Source organism: Pteropus vampyrus, unplaced genomic scaffold (assembly GCF_000151845.1).
Source record: "Pteropus vampyrus isolate Shadow unplaced genomic scaffold, Pvam_2.0 Scaffold303, whole genome shotgun sequence".
NCBI classification, from domain to species: domain Eukaryota; kingdom Metazoa; phylum Chordata; class Mammalia; order Chiroptera; family Pteropodidae; genus Pteropus; species Pteropus vampyrus.
The window spans coordinates 754,142-767,790 of record NW_011889084.1 but is presented as its reverse complement, the minus strand read 5'-3'; the positions used below and the strand labels follow the sequence as shown (position 1 = coordinate 767,790).

At 44.1% G+C, this 13,649-nt stretch overlaps 2 protein-coding genes and 1 long non-coding RNA gene across 8 annotated transcripts in view; 1 reads left to right on the top strand and 2 right to left on the bottom strand.

The window, feature by feature from the left end:
• FAM234A (family with sequence similarity 234 member A) overlaps window positions 1-3,061 on the bottom strand; it is a 22,038-nt gene extending 18,977 nt beyond the window's left edge. The window contains exon 1 of one of the 2 annotated variants that reach the window (XM_011376740.2): window positions 2,976-3,061. The gene's annotated coding sequence lies outside the window, so the exon portion shown is untranslated. Of the gene's footprint in view, window positions 1-2,722; window positions 2,906-2,975 lie in introns of those variants that run through there. The other variant, XM_023521420.1, reaches the window with a different exon arrangement.
• Window positions 3,062-5,572: 2,511 nt separating this feature from the next.
• LOC111730220 lies at window positions 5,573-7,889 on the bottom strand. The gene is made up of 2 exons (XR_002776603.1): window positions 6,747-7,889; window positions 5,573-5,993 (listed from the first exon to the last, which is right to left on the bottom strand). It is a non-coding gene; the product is annotated as an uncharacterized LOC111730220 (long non-coding RNA).
• Window positions 7,890-7,945: 56 nt separating this feature from the next.
• Window positions 7,946-13,649, top strand: part of LUC7L (LUC7 like) — a 28,678-nt gene continuing 22,974 nt past the window's right edge. For 2 of the 5 annotated variants that reach the window (XM_023521455.1, XM_023521457.1), the window contains exons 1-3: window positions 7,964-8,165; window positions 9,037-9,107; window positions 10,098-10,192. Coding sequence is in view for 2 of the 5 variants with exons in the window: in XM_011376738.2 (XP_011375040.1) it covers window positions 8,105-8,165; window positions 10,098-10,192 (156 nt within the window). In the remaining 3 variants the exon portion in view is untranslated. Of the gene's footprint in view, window positions 8,166-9,036; window positions 9,108-10,097; window positions 10,193-13,649 lie in introns of all 5 variants that reach the window. The other 3 variants (XM_011376738.2, XM_011376739.2, XM_023521456.1) reach the window with 2 other exon arrangements.

Below are 13,649 nucleotides of genomic sequence, written 5' to 3'. Positions count from 1 at the left end.
TCCTGAATGACCGATTGCAACTTTAGAACAAAGCTCAGACACCCGAGTTTGGCTCCAGGTCTTCTCACCACCTGGTTCTTGCCTACCTCTACAGTCATCTCTCCCCAAACTCTATGCCCAACGTCTGTTCCCCTAGTCACACTGCTGAGAATCTTTTGCACACCGTTCCTCTGCTTGTCTTCATCTAATAACTCTCAAATGCCTTTGTTTTCCCAGGACAAAGCACAGTGCCTGGCATAAATTAAATACACACATTCATGTGTATAAATAACCTCCAATTCTTGCCATACTCTGCTCATCAACTTTTCTTCAAGAGTAGTTTATTAATGTACTTATTAACCACTTGCTGTGAAATCTACAGCTTGTAGGAGCAGTTCACGTTTAAAACCTGATTAGAAATAGGTGGTATAAATCAGATGTACGGGTCACTCCGACATCATTTCTTCTAATAACAGAATCTTGGTTTTCCTTGGGGAAATCCACTTTCAACATGCTCACTGTGATTCTGGTGAGACTGACCCCGCCTTACTCAAGCCTAGCCAACTAATCAGATTCACAGTGATTAGGTTCAGAACTTCAGCTGAAGTTACAGGGAGTAGGCACTGTTTCCCCACAAGAGTGGTAAGTGAAATGGTGGTTTTAAAATGTGTAGTCTTCCACAGGCCTTCCTTTAAAGGTGAAGTCTTTTGTACTTAGTAACACAAATAAATAGAACGTGGCCAAAGTAACTGTTAGAATCCCAAAAGTAGATTGTAATAGACATTGTGGTTTCCACCTTCCCCTCCTCTGTCCACCCTGTGGACAAAAAAGGGGTTCTGTAATACAACTGACAAGTCCAGTAATGGAAAGTAACCTCACGGGGTGATTTGATCATAAATTCTTAACTGGGCAGGTCTATAACTTTCAGTAAAAGATTTAAGCAAACCCTGTTCATTGTTCTTGTGCATGTAGGTTAACACACCTGTGAAATACCAGAACTCATCCTTTTTTAGACCCGTTGGAGGCTTAGCCAGTCAAGGGAGCACATACTTTTATTTCTTGCTAAATATCCTGTAATCTAATCCCCACTTTGCTTTCTCTCACCTTCATTTAATCTTTACATTCCCTCCTTCATTCCAAATGCATAAAAGAAAATGCAAACTGCCATTCTAAGAACTATTTTCTCAGTCTGTTTAGACCTTGCTTCCAGGTGTATCCTCTGGCTCAACTAATATATGCTTATAAAAATTTTGTACAGATTTAGACATACTTACGTTGACACCTCCATGATCACTGGTTCTGAGGAAAGACAACTACCATGTGGGCAAATGACCCCTATTGGAAGGCCCACCAAGAAAGGAAATAAGCACTCCTGTCAATAACCATCAAGAAAATGAGGCCTCCAGCTCAGTCATGTGAGTGAGCCAACAGCTTGGTTGCAACCTCATGAGAGTTTCTGAACCATAATCACCTAAACAAGCCACTCCTGAATTCGTGATCTACAGAAACTATGAAATAATGTTTGAATCTGTAGACAAAAAAGGGTTGCTGTAATAAATCATAAATTCTCTATAGTTTTGGACGTTTTTATGTTGACAAAAAATTAAACTTTGGGTTGATTTGTTACACAGCAAGAGATAACGAATACAAGTAGGTAGAACGAATGCAGAAACCTGAGAAAAAAACCAACACAGATGGAAACAGGGCAAAGGCATGTGAGAGAATGGAGAGTAATAAGACGCCCCACACATGCCACATACCAAATCTTGATGATCTCATTAAGCCCTTGGCCTCATTTATTCCTGGTCCTCCTGGACTTTCCTGTATGAAAGCCAGTGGAATCCCTCCATAATGGATCCTGGACACTTGAAACCAAAAGTGCTCCAATCAATGCAACAAGGACCCAGAAAACTAATAAAATGTCCAAATAAATGTCCACTTGATGTTAGGGTCATTTCCTTTATATCACCCTTTCCCACTCTGTATTTTCTCTAGCATGATCCATATTTTGCTTATTTATCTTATTTGTTATCTGTATCTTCCTGTAAACTGAAGCTCCTTGAGGCCAGCACTCAGCAGGCAGTATTTGTGAAGTTAATCTAAGCTGCTATAACTGTATGCTCACTGTGAAATTGCAATGAAAGAAGTGGTACGATCTAGAGGTGGCATTAGAATGACATAAGCAACCAGTACTTGGAGCTGGGCACAACACATAAACTCCTCAGCTGAAATCACAGAGTTTCTTAAAGAACAGCAAATAACTGCAATTGCCTACTCTGATAACTTATCAGACTGCTCAAGGGCAAACTCTCTCCTTGTCATCTCTCAGCCAATCATGGAGGAGCTGGGAACTCTTTCAGAGACGACAATGTTCTTTTTCCCTTTTAAACTCGGCGTTGCTTTTGTTCAGTAAGGCAGGCTATACACAGTAATCTTCTCTACAGATGAGTAAACATCAACTGAGCTTTGGATTACTTCGCCAGTTTGCATAACCATGTCCTGACAAGGGAACGTAACTATCTGACCCTTGTGAGAGACTTCTCACGGACATTCTCTTTTCGTATTACTATATTTTTTATTACTCTCAGTCATCCCAGGCAGCACTCGCGAGCATAAATAGGCAACTATGCAGGCAACGTGGGGCAGGAAGTTTCCTAATGGGAGTTAAAGCCTGTCTTTGGGGGGAAACGGGCTCGAACTCAACGCCACTTAAGTTCAGGCTGCGGGAACCCCATCGACTCACCCGCTGGGGCTGGAAGGGCCAGCGGAGCTGCCTAGCTCCGGCTCCTGCGGCACCCTTTCCACCAAAACCGCTGCACAGACACGCACAGACTAGAATACCGATGGGAGGTGGGCGAGAGCATGGGCAGGGTCTCTAGGGGTTGGCGTCTCCCAGCGGCCGGGGTTGCCGTGGCGCAGAGACTGGGTCAGGAAGGAAGAGGTGGGACCCCGCGGCGTGCACGCGCGTGAAAGAGGACCAGGCCGCGCTCACTCACCAGCCGCCGCCCCTCTCATCCGCGCCGCCAGCGCCTCCAGCGCCTCCAACACCACTGTGTACCTCCGCCGCACCGCCCCCAGGGTCACTTCCGGCCCACGGGGCGGGGACGGAAGCGTGCGAGAGCTGGCTCCGCCTCGCAGTCCGCCCCGGTTGCTAGGCAACGCGGATTCTGACCGCGCCCTCTGGGGGCCTGGCTCTTGGGCCATCTTTTCTTTTCCGCGGTGGGCTGGCTGACCCTGGCCCACACCTGGCGGCCTGACGGGTCTCAAGACGCGGGTGCAGCGGGCGTGCGCGTGGGGAGCCAGCGCCGCGTGAGGTTGCCGTCGCCTTTGTCAGTCCCAAGGGTTTGGAGTATGATCTGCTTGTGGCCATGTTTTCATTCCACGATTATTAACACACCTTTCCATACGTTTATTGTCTAAGACGCTTTCTCTTCTCTGGTCCACTTTTCTGTTGAATGGTGTGTCTTTTTCTTATTTCATAGCACTGTTTCGGATATTAATTTTTTTGTCAGTGATTTGTGTTAAGTATCTCAGTTTGCGTCCTGTCTTCACTTTATGGTGCCATTTGATGAACAACAGTTTTTATTTTAATGTGGAAAAGTGTATCTTTTATGGTTAGTAATTTTTGTGTTCTGTTCAAGGAATCCTGCTCTACCCCAAGTTACTCTCTCTTATTTTTTTCTAATGGTTTTAAGTTTTAATTTTAACATTTAAGTCCTCAATTCAGTTTGGAACAGATTTAGTGTGAGGATAAGGAGGTAATTTCATTTTATTTTCCATTTGGATAACCAGGAGTCCTAATGCCATTTACCGTAATTTTCTTTCAGAGTGACATCCTTCATAAATTCCTTTAGTGCAGATCTCTTGATTTTGTTTTAGCTTTGGTTCCCCCAGAAAGCAGGGCTTGAGAGAAAAGCTTATGTGCTACTTTATTAAGGGTCTTGGTCCCAGGGAATTAGGAATGGGGACAGAAGGAGTGAGGCATGGAAGGAGAGCACAAACAAGGGTGAGTTAATGAGCTCGCCACTATTTGATATCAGTTACTTTGGTTTGTTTGCTTTTATAAATTGATCTTCCGAGAGGATATGGACTACTCCTGTGTCTCAGGATAGCCAATGGGGGCTGGGAGTGTGTATGGAAAGAGACGAATTTGTCCACCAGATTACATCTCCACTTAGTCCAAGTTTAAGTTTTGCCCCATAGAATATAACTCCTCTGTGTTTCTGTGTGTTCATGTCAGGCCTCAATGACAACCTTGCCCTGGGTGGGGCAAGGACAAATTCCACAAAGCAGTCAATGGTAGCAATGATATGTCAATACTGCTTCCCACCCTTAATTCCAAAGCCTTTATATTTTAGCTATTGGGTATTTTCCAAATATGGCTGTTGGAAATTCTTCACATATGTGTACACACAAGCTGCTCCTCACATCAAAAGGTAGCGTGTTCCCCTTCCCCCATCCATGAATCTACATTGGCCTTTTGACTTGCTTTTACTGATAGATAATGGTGACTTTCTGGGGTCTGAGCCTAGTCCTTAAAAGGACTGACAGCTTCCACTCTCTCCCTACCTGGGGGCAGCCAGCTGCCATACTATAAAGCAGCTTGGACTAGACTTCTGAATGTACAGAGAGAGAGGACCACAGAGGGGCCAGCCAGGCATCATCAGGGAAGCCTTCTTGGACCTTCACTAAATTTCATATAATCAATTTTGTGAACCCAGCCACCACCACTTAGAGCAGAAGAGCCCCAGGCCCAGCTAAGCCCTGCCTAAACTCTGCAAAATCATAAGAAATAATAAATCATTTTTGTTTCACACCACTGAGGTTTTTTTTTTTTTTTTAATGCCTACAGCACCTGATCCTCCTAGGTGGTCTCCCATCCAAGTACTAACCAGGCTTGACCCTGCTTAGCTTCTGAGATTAAACATTGGGCTTGTTCAGGGTGGCATGGCCATAGACCATGGACTGTGGCTCCACTGGGGTGTGAACCCAGGACCTGCTGTGTGTAAAGCAGACGTGCTGCTACACAATGGAACCACGTCCAAATCACTGAGTTTTTAAGTGGCCTGCTACACAAAAATAATGGACCTGCTTTACCATAAAATGAATCTCTTGACATGAGGCAGTATTGCAGGATTCCACGTTAGTGACTCAGAATTCTGCAAGCCTTTGGATGTGTGGGCCGGTGTGGAGGTGCTGTAGTCAGGAAAAGCCAGTACACATCTGGATATGTTGGCAGTTCCAAAAGGATGAATCACTGTCCCCCTAGAGTTGAAAGAACCCAATGTAATCAATCTATATTCAAATGGCTGGCTCTCTACCCAAGGGAGAGTACCATATCGAGGATTCATTGTGAGTCTCTTGGTGTGGCTAAGGCTAGAATAGCTTTGGTAGATGGCAGACTGTGAGCTCACAGAGGGACAAGCATGAAGCAGTACTCACAGAACCTAACATTAATTCCATGCTTCCACAAGTCATATGACAGGTACCATTTAAATCTCCATTTCACAGATGTAAAATAACTGAGTCTGAGAGTAGCTAAATATGTTAACAGTTTCGTGGTGTTGACCACAAACAAAAAGTCAGCCAGGTATTCCTTTAGCAAAAAGGATTTATTCGGGAAGAAGGATTGCAATTCCATATGTGCAGCCATAGCAAGCTGGGTAAACATAGGAAATTCTTCTCTAGAGGGGAAGAGAAAGTTGGAGGATGGGGGGAATAAAACCAAAGATCTCTTCCTATAGAGCTGTAACAACCAACTCAGAGCATGAGAACTCCTCTCTCCTACAGGCCCCCCTGATTCCTATCTTAGTTAAAGTCTGTCATTAACTTTGACATTCCTCCCTTTTGCGGGGGAAGATCTTTGAAAACATCCCTGATCAACAGGTTTTCTGATTTCAGAGGCTTTCTGTCCCAATGCCAGGAAAGAGTTCTTCCAGGTGGTGGTCCCATGCTAGAAGGAAAATGCATAGTCCAAACTGCTTGTGTCCAGGTTTGACAAGCAACAGGTACAGCTTAACAGAAAAAAAAAAAAAATCAAAATTAAAAAGATAAAAACAATGTATATGATGATTCTAAAACAGGAGCTCCAATGGGAAAGCAGTGAACTAAGGGGTCATTACAAAGGAGTTGAGGGAGAAGTTCCCCATAATGGCCACTGATGTTCTAAATTACTTTTGGTCATAGTCCATTTACTTAAATATGTGTATGAGGGGGGACCATGGTTTTTAAACACAAATTTGGCTGGGGACCCTGCAGGAGGGAAATAGGTAACTGAGATCCTAGTTTTTGGACACTTTGCTTTAGAGCCTAGGCCCAAACTGGCTAAACAGCTCCCACAGCTTAAATAGCTTAGGCAGCTTGCAGGCTTAATACCAGCCAGTTCCACTAAGAAGAGTCCAGTCCCAAAGGGGTCAGGGGCAATGGCTGTGGCAGCATAATTCTAGTAGAACAGCCTACTCTGGAAAGATCTGGGCCAAAGGCTGCATGATAGGACAGTTTGGTTCCAAACAGCCAACACAAACGACCAATTCCAAAAGAACCAAGTTGATAGCTAATATAGTACCAAGAAATAACCTGATCCTCTAGGGCAGTGGCCCCTAACCTTTTGGCACCAGGGACCGGTTTCGTGGAAGACAATTTTTCCATGCATTGGGGATGGGGGGTGGTGGGGGATGGTCTCGTGATGATTTAAGCACATTAATTACATTTACTGTGCATTTTATTTCTATTATTATTATATTGTAATATATAACTGTACAACTCACCATAATGCAGAATCAGATGCCACCAGATGCAGTTTAATGTACAACTGAAGTACATCAACTTACTTGCCACTATCAAGTCCACCAGCAGATGTAGCTTAACGTCTTTTGCCAGTCACTGACAGGGTTTTGATATGAGTCTGCGAGGAATTGTTTTGTTGTCTCTGTGCAGTCAAACCTCCCCAGCACTAGCATCACCGCCTCAGCTCCACCTCGGATCATCAGATATTAGATTCTCATAAGGAGCGCTGAACCTAGATTCCTCGCACGTGCAGTTCACAACAGGGGTCCTGCTCTGAGCAGTGCTGGGGAGCGGCTGCAAATACAAAGGAAGCTTCCCTCATTTGCCTGCCGCTCACCTCTTGCTGTGCAGCCCAATTACTAACAGGCCACTGACAGATTCCAGTCCCATGCCCTGGGAAATCAGGCCAAAAGAGCTCGTAGCCAGACAAGGCATTTTAACAGAAAAAGAAAAACCTCTAAACAGGTCCCAAATAAAGCCCAGAGAGCAGAAGCTTGGACTTAGGAGAAAACGTACCCTCAAACTCCTGATTTGGGGATTAAAACAGCAAATTCAAATGGCTGGCTCTGGGCGCCATACCTGTTTGCTCACCAGCCCAGAGGTCTCTCTGGAGCCCTCAAATGTGTTGACCACAAACAAAAAGTCAGCCAGGTATTCCTTCAGCAATAGAGATTTGTTCGGGAATAAAGAGAATATTGCAATTCCACACTTGCCACCTTAGAAAGCAGGTACAAGTTTGGGGTACAGAATGGAGAGTAAGCCTTTTAAAGAGGGGTAAAAGGAAGTTGAGGGTGTTATGTGCGCCCGGAGACGAGGCTCTTCTAACCATAGAGTTTTTACAGGGCTTTCCGCTACTGGCATAGGTCGGTGAGAGCTCCTCCTACAGACTCTCCAGATTCCTGTCCAGGTTTAAGGCTCTTTAATTTTGAAATTGGCAACCAAGAAAATACGGGATTTTTCTTGTTTTGGATTGTCTCTATTTATTTTAAAGGTTAGCCTCAGTATTGCGTATAGGTCTTGGGCTCTAGAGTAAAATCAGAGTAGAGACTGGCTTCGCCCCTTTTACAACTGGAGCCTCAGCCTTCTCCAGCTCCCTCCAGAGCGGAGTGCCACATCCCCCCACCTCCTCCCCCGCCCGCTGCAGAAACTGCATTTCCCAGCAAGTCAAGCGCGGCGCCGACGCACTTCCTCCCGGCGTTCCCCGCGACGGGAAGGATCCGAGAGGGCTCGAGGTCGACGCTACCAGGTTTCGTCGTCGCCGCCGTCGCTGCCGCTGTCGCCGTCGCTGCCGTGTTGAGAGCACCCGTCGCGGCCGTCCCAGCCGCCTTCGCCGGCCACCATGTCCGCCCAGGCACAGATGCGGGCCTTGCTGGATCAGCTAATGGGCACGGCCCGGGACGGTGAGTCGGGGCGGCCGGCCAAGCGAGGGGCTAGGGCGGGAGTGAGACGAGGCCGCCGGGCGGCCTGAGGCGGGGGCCGCCACCATCTGCGCCTGCGCCCTCCCCTCCCCCACGCGCCGACCGCAGGCGCCGGGCCTTTGTCTGAGCGGGTTCGCCTGGACGGCGACCGCGGCCGGCTTTTCTCCCACCGGCGGCGTGTCCTCACTGGGCTCCTCCCTCGGAGCCCACTCCGTCGGTGGCGCTCCAGCCCCTTCCCCTTGTATCGTCCTGCTATTTTCTCCCGGGCCGGCGCAGCAGCTCCTCCAATCGAGGAGTCGGCGAAGGGCTGGAGCCAGCAGGGCTCCAGGTCGCTGGCAGCCCGGTGGCGGAGCTCATCCGAGGCTCCTCGGGGAAGAAGCTACACCCGAGGGAGCCGGATGGACCTCGAAACCCTGGCTGTTCTTGTTCTGTACCGTTGCAAGGGGAGCCATAAATTGAGCTTTTCTAACATGGGTTCCTGCCGAGTACTTTTCCAGCCCCTTTCCCCCCAACCACACAGAGAGCCTCTGTCTAGCCAGCGCTTGTTAGTCGTTAGGTAGGTCGTATTGTAGGGAGGAGTGCAAGATCATGATGGTTGTCTCAGGAGAAAGCGGTTGCATCTTTGCAAAACTATATACCTGCTGTGGTTTGTGTTTTCTTTTCTACTGAGGTAATGAAGTTGTAAGTTCACACTGGCACATTCGCAGGGCTGTGCAGATTCTTTGCACTTTATTTCATAGGTGAATAAGTGCTTTTTAGCTTTCTTTGTATATTGAGTTGCTTTTGAATTGCTTCCCATATTTTTATTTCATACAAACTGAACAATTGTGGCCCCTCTATTTTATTTATAAAGGTTCAGTGTATCTTTGCCTGCCTACATCAATCTGCAAGGGAGTTGCAGAAAAGCCTCATGTTCATCGAGCCGTGAGTCACAACCAATTTCTAAGCTGTTATAACAAAAAAGTGTTTGCTTTTTTTCACAAGTAACTTTAAAAGTGTAGTTTAGAAAGAAAACATTTTCAATAAAAAGACACTACATTTATCCTGGATGCTTGCAAATCCTGAAATATATTCCTCCTTTACTATTTACACAGCTCTGTGTCATATACACAGATTAGCTTTAAAATTTGTCACATTCCACTTTGCCTTTACTTTTATGTATCATTCCCCTGACTTCCTTACTGCAGGTTGGGCAAGAAAACTTTTCCTTTAAAACTTTTCAACAGCGGGCATAAAATTCTGCAGCTGAGGTCTTGAAGAATGCAGATGGGTACAGTATGTGTTGGAACTCACAGTGTGTATTGACTAACCTGGTTCCTTTTTGCCTTTTTTTTTTTTTTTTTTTTGGTATTGTTGTGTTAAAAGTGACTCCCAGGTGCCAACTCTCTTTTTTAAGGGTGGGGGTGAAAGGGGAATAGGAGGACTAGGTCTAGATTATTTATCAGTCAGCAGTAGAGTTTGAAAGCTTTTTTCATGTAATTTTGGTCAAAATACTGCCTACACATTTGTCCACAGCAAAATAAGATTAATAAGTAGCTTTTGTTGGTGGAAACTACCAGCTATAGGTCATACATGGTGATTCATGGCCCTCTGATTAGCATGGGTTTTGGTATCTCATTGCCCACATGTATGTGTGGGGCTAATGTTCTTTTGGTGCTCAGCCTTTTACTTCTGACTCCTTGACTTCTTTGGCACAACGATGGAGTCATAGCTCATTAGTGTGATGTGATTCTTCATGATATATTTAGCATCAAAAACATCTGTCTGGATTCTGCTCCAGTTGTAATTATCTCTAGATCAGCTTTTCAGTGTATTTGGTAGTCTGCAGATCATCCAGGTGAATTGTTTTACCAGATATGCTTCTGTGTTTAACGTGATAATATTGTCTTATTTAAAACCGCAAATGAATTTCAGGAGATGAAACCAGACAGAGGGTGAAGTTTACAGATGACCGTGTCTGCAAGAGTCACCTTCTAGACTGCTGCCCCCATGACATCCTGGCTGGGACGGTAGGTGCCTTGGGAGTGGGGGGAGTAGCGCAAAATACTCAGGGGTGCTGTGTAGACATTGTAGATTTTCTAGATTTTAATTGTTTTATCTGGCAGAAATGACCAATATTGCCCTTTAAATTATAGATTCTTAGTGGAATTTTATATTGTGGAACATACTTCACTGTTATAAAAATCTCTCTCAAGTTACCACGGTTTTATAGAGCCTTTTATACTGTGATATTCACACCTAAGTAGTGCAGATAATCTCATTCGGCTATAGCGAAAAGTGTGCTTCATCAGGTCAGCCTATAGTTCTTTAAAGACCCTGGGTTGGTTGCTTGCTTGGTTTTCAAATTAAACATGGTGCTAGACTTTTCATCTAACAAAGTACATTTCTTCCCAAATTTTTAGTTTTTTTTCTTTCTCCCAGATCTGTTGGGAATAATGTTGATTTTCTAGTTTTGTGTTATGCCATCCTTTCAAGAAATCAACACATGATGCTATGAATATAGACCCCTAAAATTTTAAGTTTACTTCAAATTAACCAGATACATGCTGATTTTGCAGAATGTATTTATTTCAGATTAGGATTTAAGAAGACTGAAGTGTGGAGGATTATCTATGATGATTTAGCCACTTAGAGAAAAGGAATCTTACAAAGACCACCATTTTAAGATTTCACAGCTACCTCGAGGATATGAAAACTATCTTTTCATTTTAAGGGTCATATGTGCGAGTACTAATAAACGTTTTTTTCATGATTGTTGTTCTGTTAGTACCGTTGTGATGGGAGCAGCCTCTGGAAAACTGCTCAGGTGTATTACATTTTCTCAAGCTGGCTCTTCTGGCAGCAGATAGAAAGTGAATGCCAAACCTTGTGCCAAATATAAGGTTTGCCTGCACTTTGACCAGGTGTAGGAAAACATTATAACTAGTGTTTGCTGCAGATTGTTGTTTATGTTGCTCTTCGTATACCAGAGGGAATCAAGCAGAAAAGGCTGAGTCAGCCAGACGGATCCATCTAGTGGAAGAAGTCAAAAGGAGCAGAGGGACGTGCACCAGAATGAAACATTTCAACCATGTTTTTATTGGTCAGATCCCTGTGTAACATTGTTTCAGAATACTGGTGAGAAAAATAACCAGAATGAGGTCTTGTCCTACAAATGTTTATTGTGTTAAGTGTAGGTTAACTTACCAAATATTTACTGGACACCTACTGTGTGCCTGGCACTGGGGATATGGTGCCAATAAGACAAAGTTTTTATTCTCTTCTGATGGTGGAAAAGGACAGACACTAATTAATAAATAATGGATTGTTTTAGGTAGGGTGATAAGGTAAGGCCTCTTAGGGACATTGGAGCAGACATTTGAAAGGTGAGAACATATGTTCGTGGTTTGGGAATATAATTCTCTGGGTAGCGGATGGTGCTGAAGGACAGCAGGAATGTCACTGGTATGTCTAGACTTGAGTGAGTGAAGGTGAGAGGTAGGCAAAGGCTGTGGAATCAAATTAGTAATGAGAAGCTACGGACTGATCAGAGTTACTCTCCTGTGGGTTGGGGCAGGAGCAGGTCAGCAAAGGGAGTCTGAAAAGAAGACTAAAGAGTAGGAGAAAACTGAGGAGTTCATGTAGAGGTGCAAATAAGCAAATGTCAGAGGCTGCTAAGGGTCGATAAGGATGAGATTTGGGAATTCAAATAAAGGTTGTTGTAAAGGTTGAGCCTCACTAGGTGTGGGCTACATGGAAGTGAGAGGTAAGGGGTAGAGATGACGATGGGTTTTCTGAGGAGTTTGTGTTTTGAGTTGAATTGGAATGAATATAATTCTTTAGAGCGGCAAGATGAAAGTGGTTATAACCTCAGCCTGCTAAGGGTTCCCTAGGCCCAAGTTTTTGCTCAAAACTATTTCCCGTCATTAGGGTGAGGCAAGGAGGATTGGAAGTAATCATTTTATTGGGGCTTAATGGGAAAATATAGTATTGATTAGTAAGTTTGGAATAGTAAAATAGCTGGAAGAAAAGTGGTATAACTTGTCTCAGTGTAAGAACTTTTCAGAGCTTCTGGAAGGAGCCTTTAGTGACCTTGCCTGTCAACAGTGTGAGATTACTAGAGGGTGAAGTACACAGTTGTCAGGTGTTTGCTCAGTGAAAAAGGTCTGGCGTGCTGGATTTAGAAGCCACTTGGAATATTTTAGAAAGATCTAAAGAGTGTGGTATTTCAGCTCTGCTTGGTGTTTAGTTGCTGGGGGAATTGACCAGTACTTCCTTGCCTCTTTGGCAAAGCTAAAAAAATACGTCAGGAGAGTAACCATGGAACCCAGGCCTATCCTCAGCTTGCTTTAGCAGTGTCTGCTTGAGAGCTCCCACCTAAAGGAAGACGGTGGTGAATTTTGCTCCATTCGTGGTTCCCTAATGTGAAAACTTTCTTGGCATTTTGGAAGTTTTTAAAGTGGGAATTGATTAGATTTTTAGTGCTCAGGGTTTTAGTGCTTATTTTATCTGGTAGTTTTCCTCTGAGCAGTTGAGCTTTTATTAGGCTTTAAGCATTTCTGAGAGCTTCCACTCATTTTTCAGCTATAGCACTTAGTTTAATTTGTGGAAACTATATTTTAAGGAATCATATTGGGTACTTAATAGAGTGAATGAAGGAAAAGTCATTTTTACAAGGACAATGATTCTAGTTCCAACTTTGGCTTCTAAAACCACTATTGCCCTACTTCTAAGATCCCTTATGTAACCAACATACATGAGCTACATATGACTTTAGAGTAAGAATAGTGAAGGAGAAAAGAGGTTTTAACATTTAAATGCAGAAGTTGCTGTTTGGTAAAAATGAAGATAAACTCCACATTTGGCAGCCTACTGTCAGTATCACTGTCATTGGTGATACTGAAGGATATTTTGTTAGCATGGCTCACACCTTCTGTGAGATAGGGCTTAAGAGCCAGGCACTGTGAGCCTCTCTAATTTGCCTAAAATGTTAAAGTTTTATAACCCATAAAGTTTCTTTTTATCTCATTTTGAGCAGTTTGAGTTTAAAGGACTCCATATTTTTGTTTACTGGTTATGTAGACGTGGTTTTGTCCAATAGCTTTAACTTCAGCGATGATTGATTGGGATGTTGGGTTTTGCTAACTTGCACTCTTATGGCTTGATAGCATGTTCCTCAATGTACAGACTTCCTGTTGCTGTTTAGATGGCCAGAGGTAGGTGAGAGAGAGAGAGAATGTGTGTGTGTATGTATACAGAATCCTGTACTCGGAATTTAGGTAAGAACTGCACAGTGTCGTTTAATTGTTCTACATGCACTTAAAACACATTAGCACATCTGGCTAACTTTACTCTATCACAGATCATTTGTTTTAGTAAAAGAGCCTTTTGTTTCTCAAGTGTGGCAACTGAGTAGACTAATTTTGTGTCCCCAATTATATTTACCAGGTTAGGAGAATGTTTGGAGGATTCATTTGGCTCTGAATC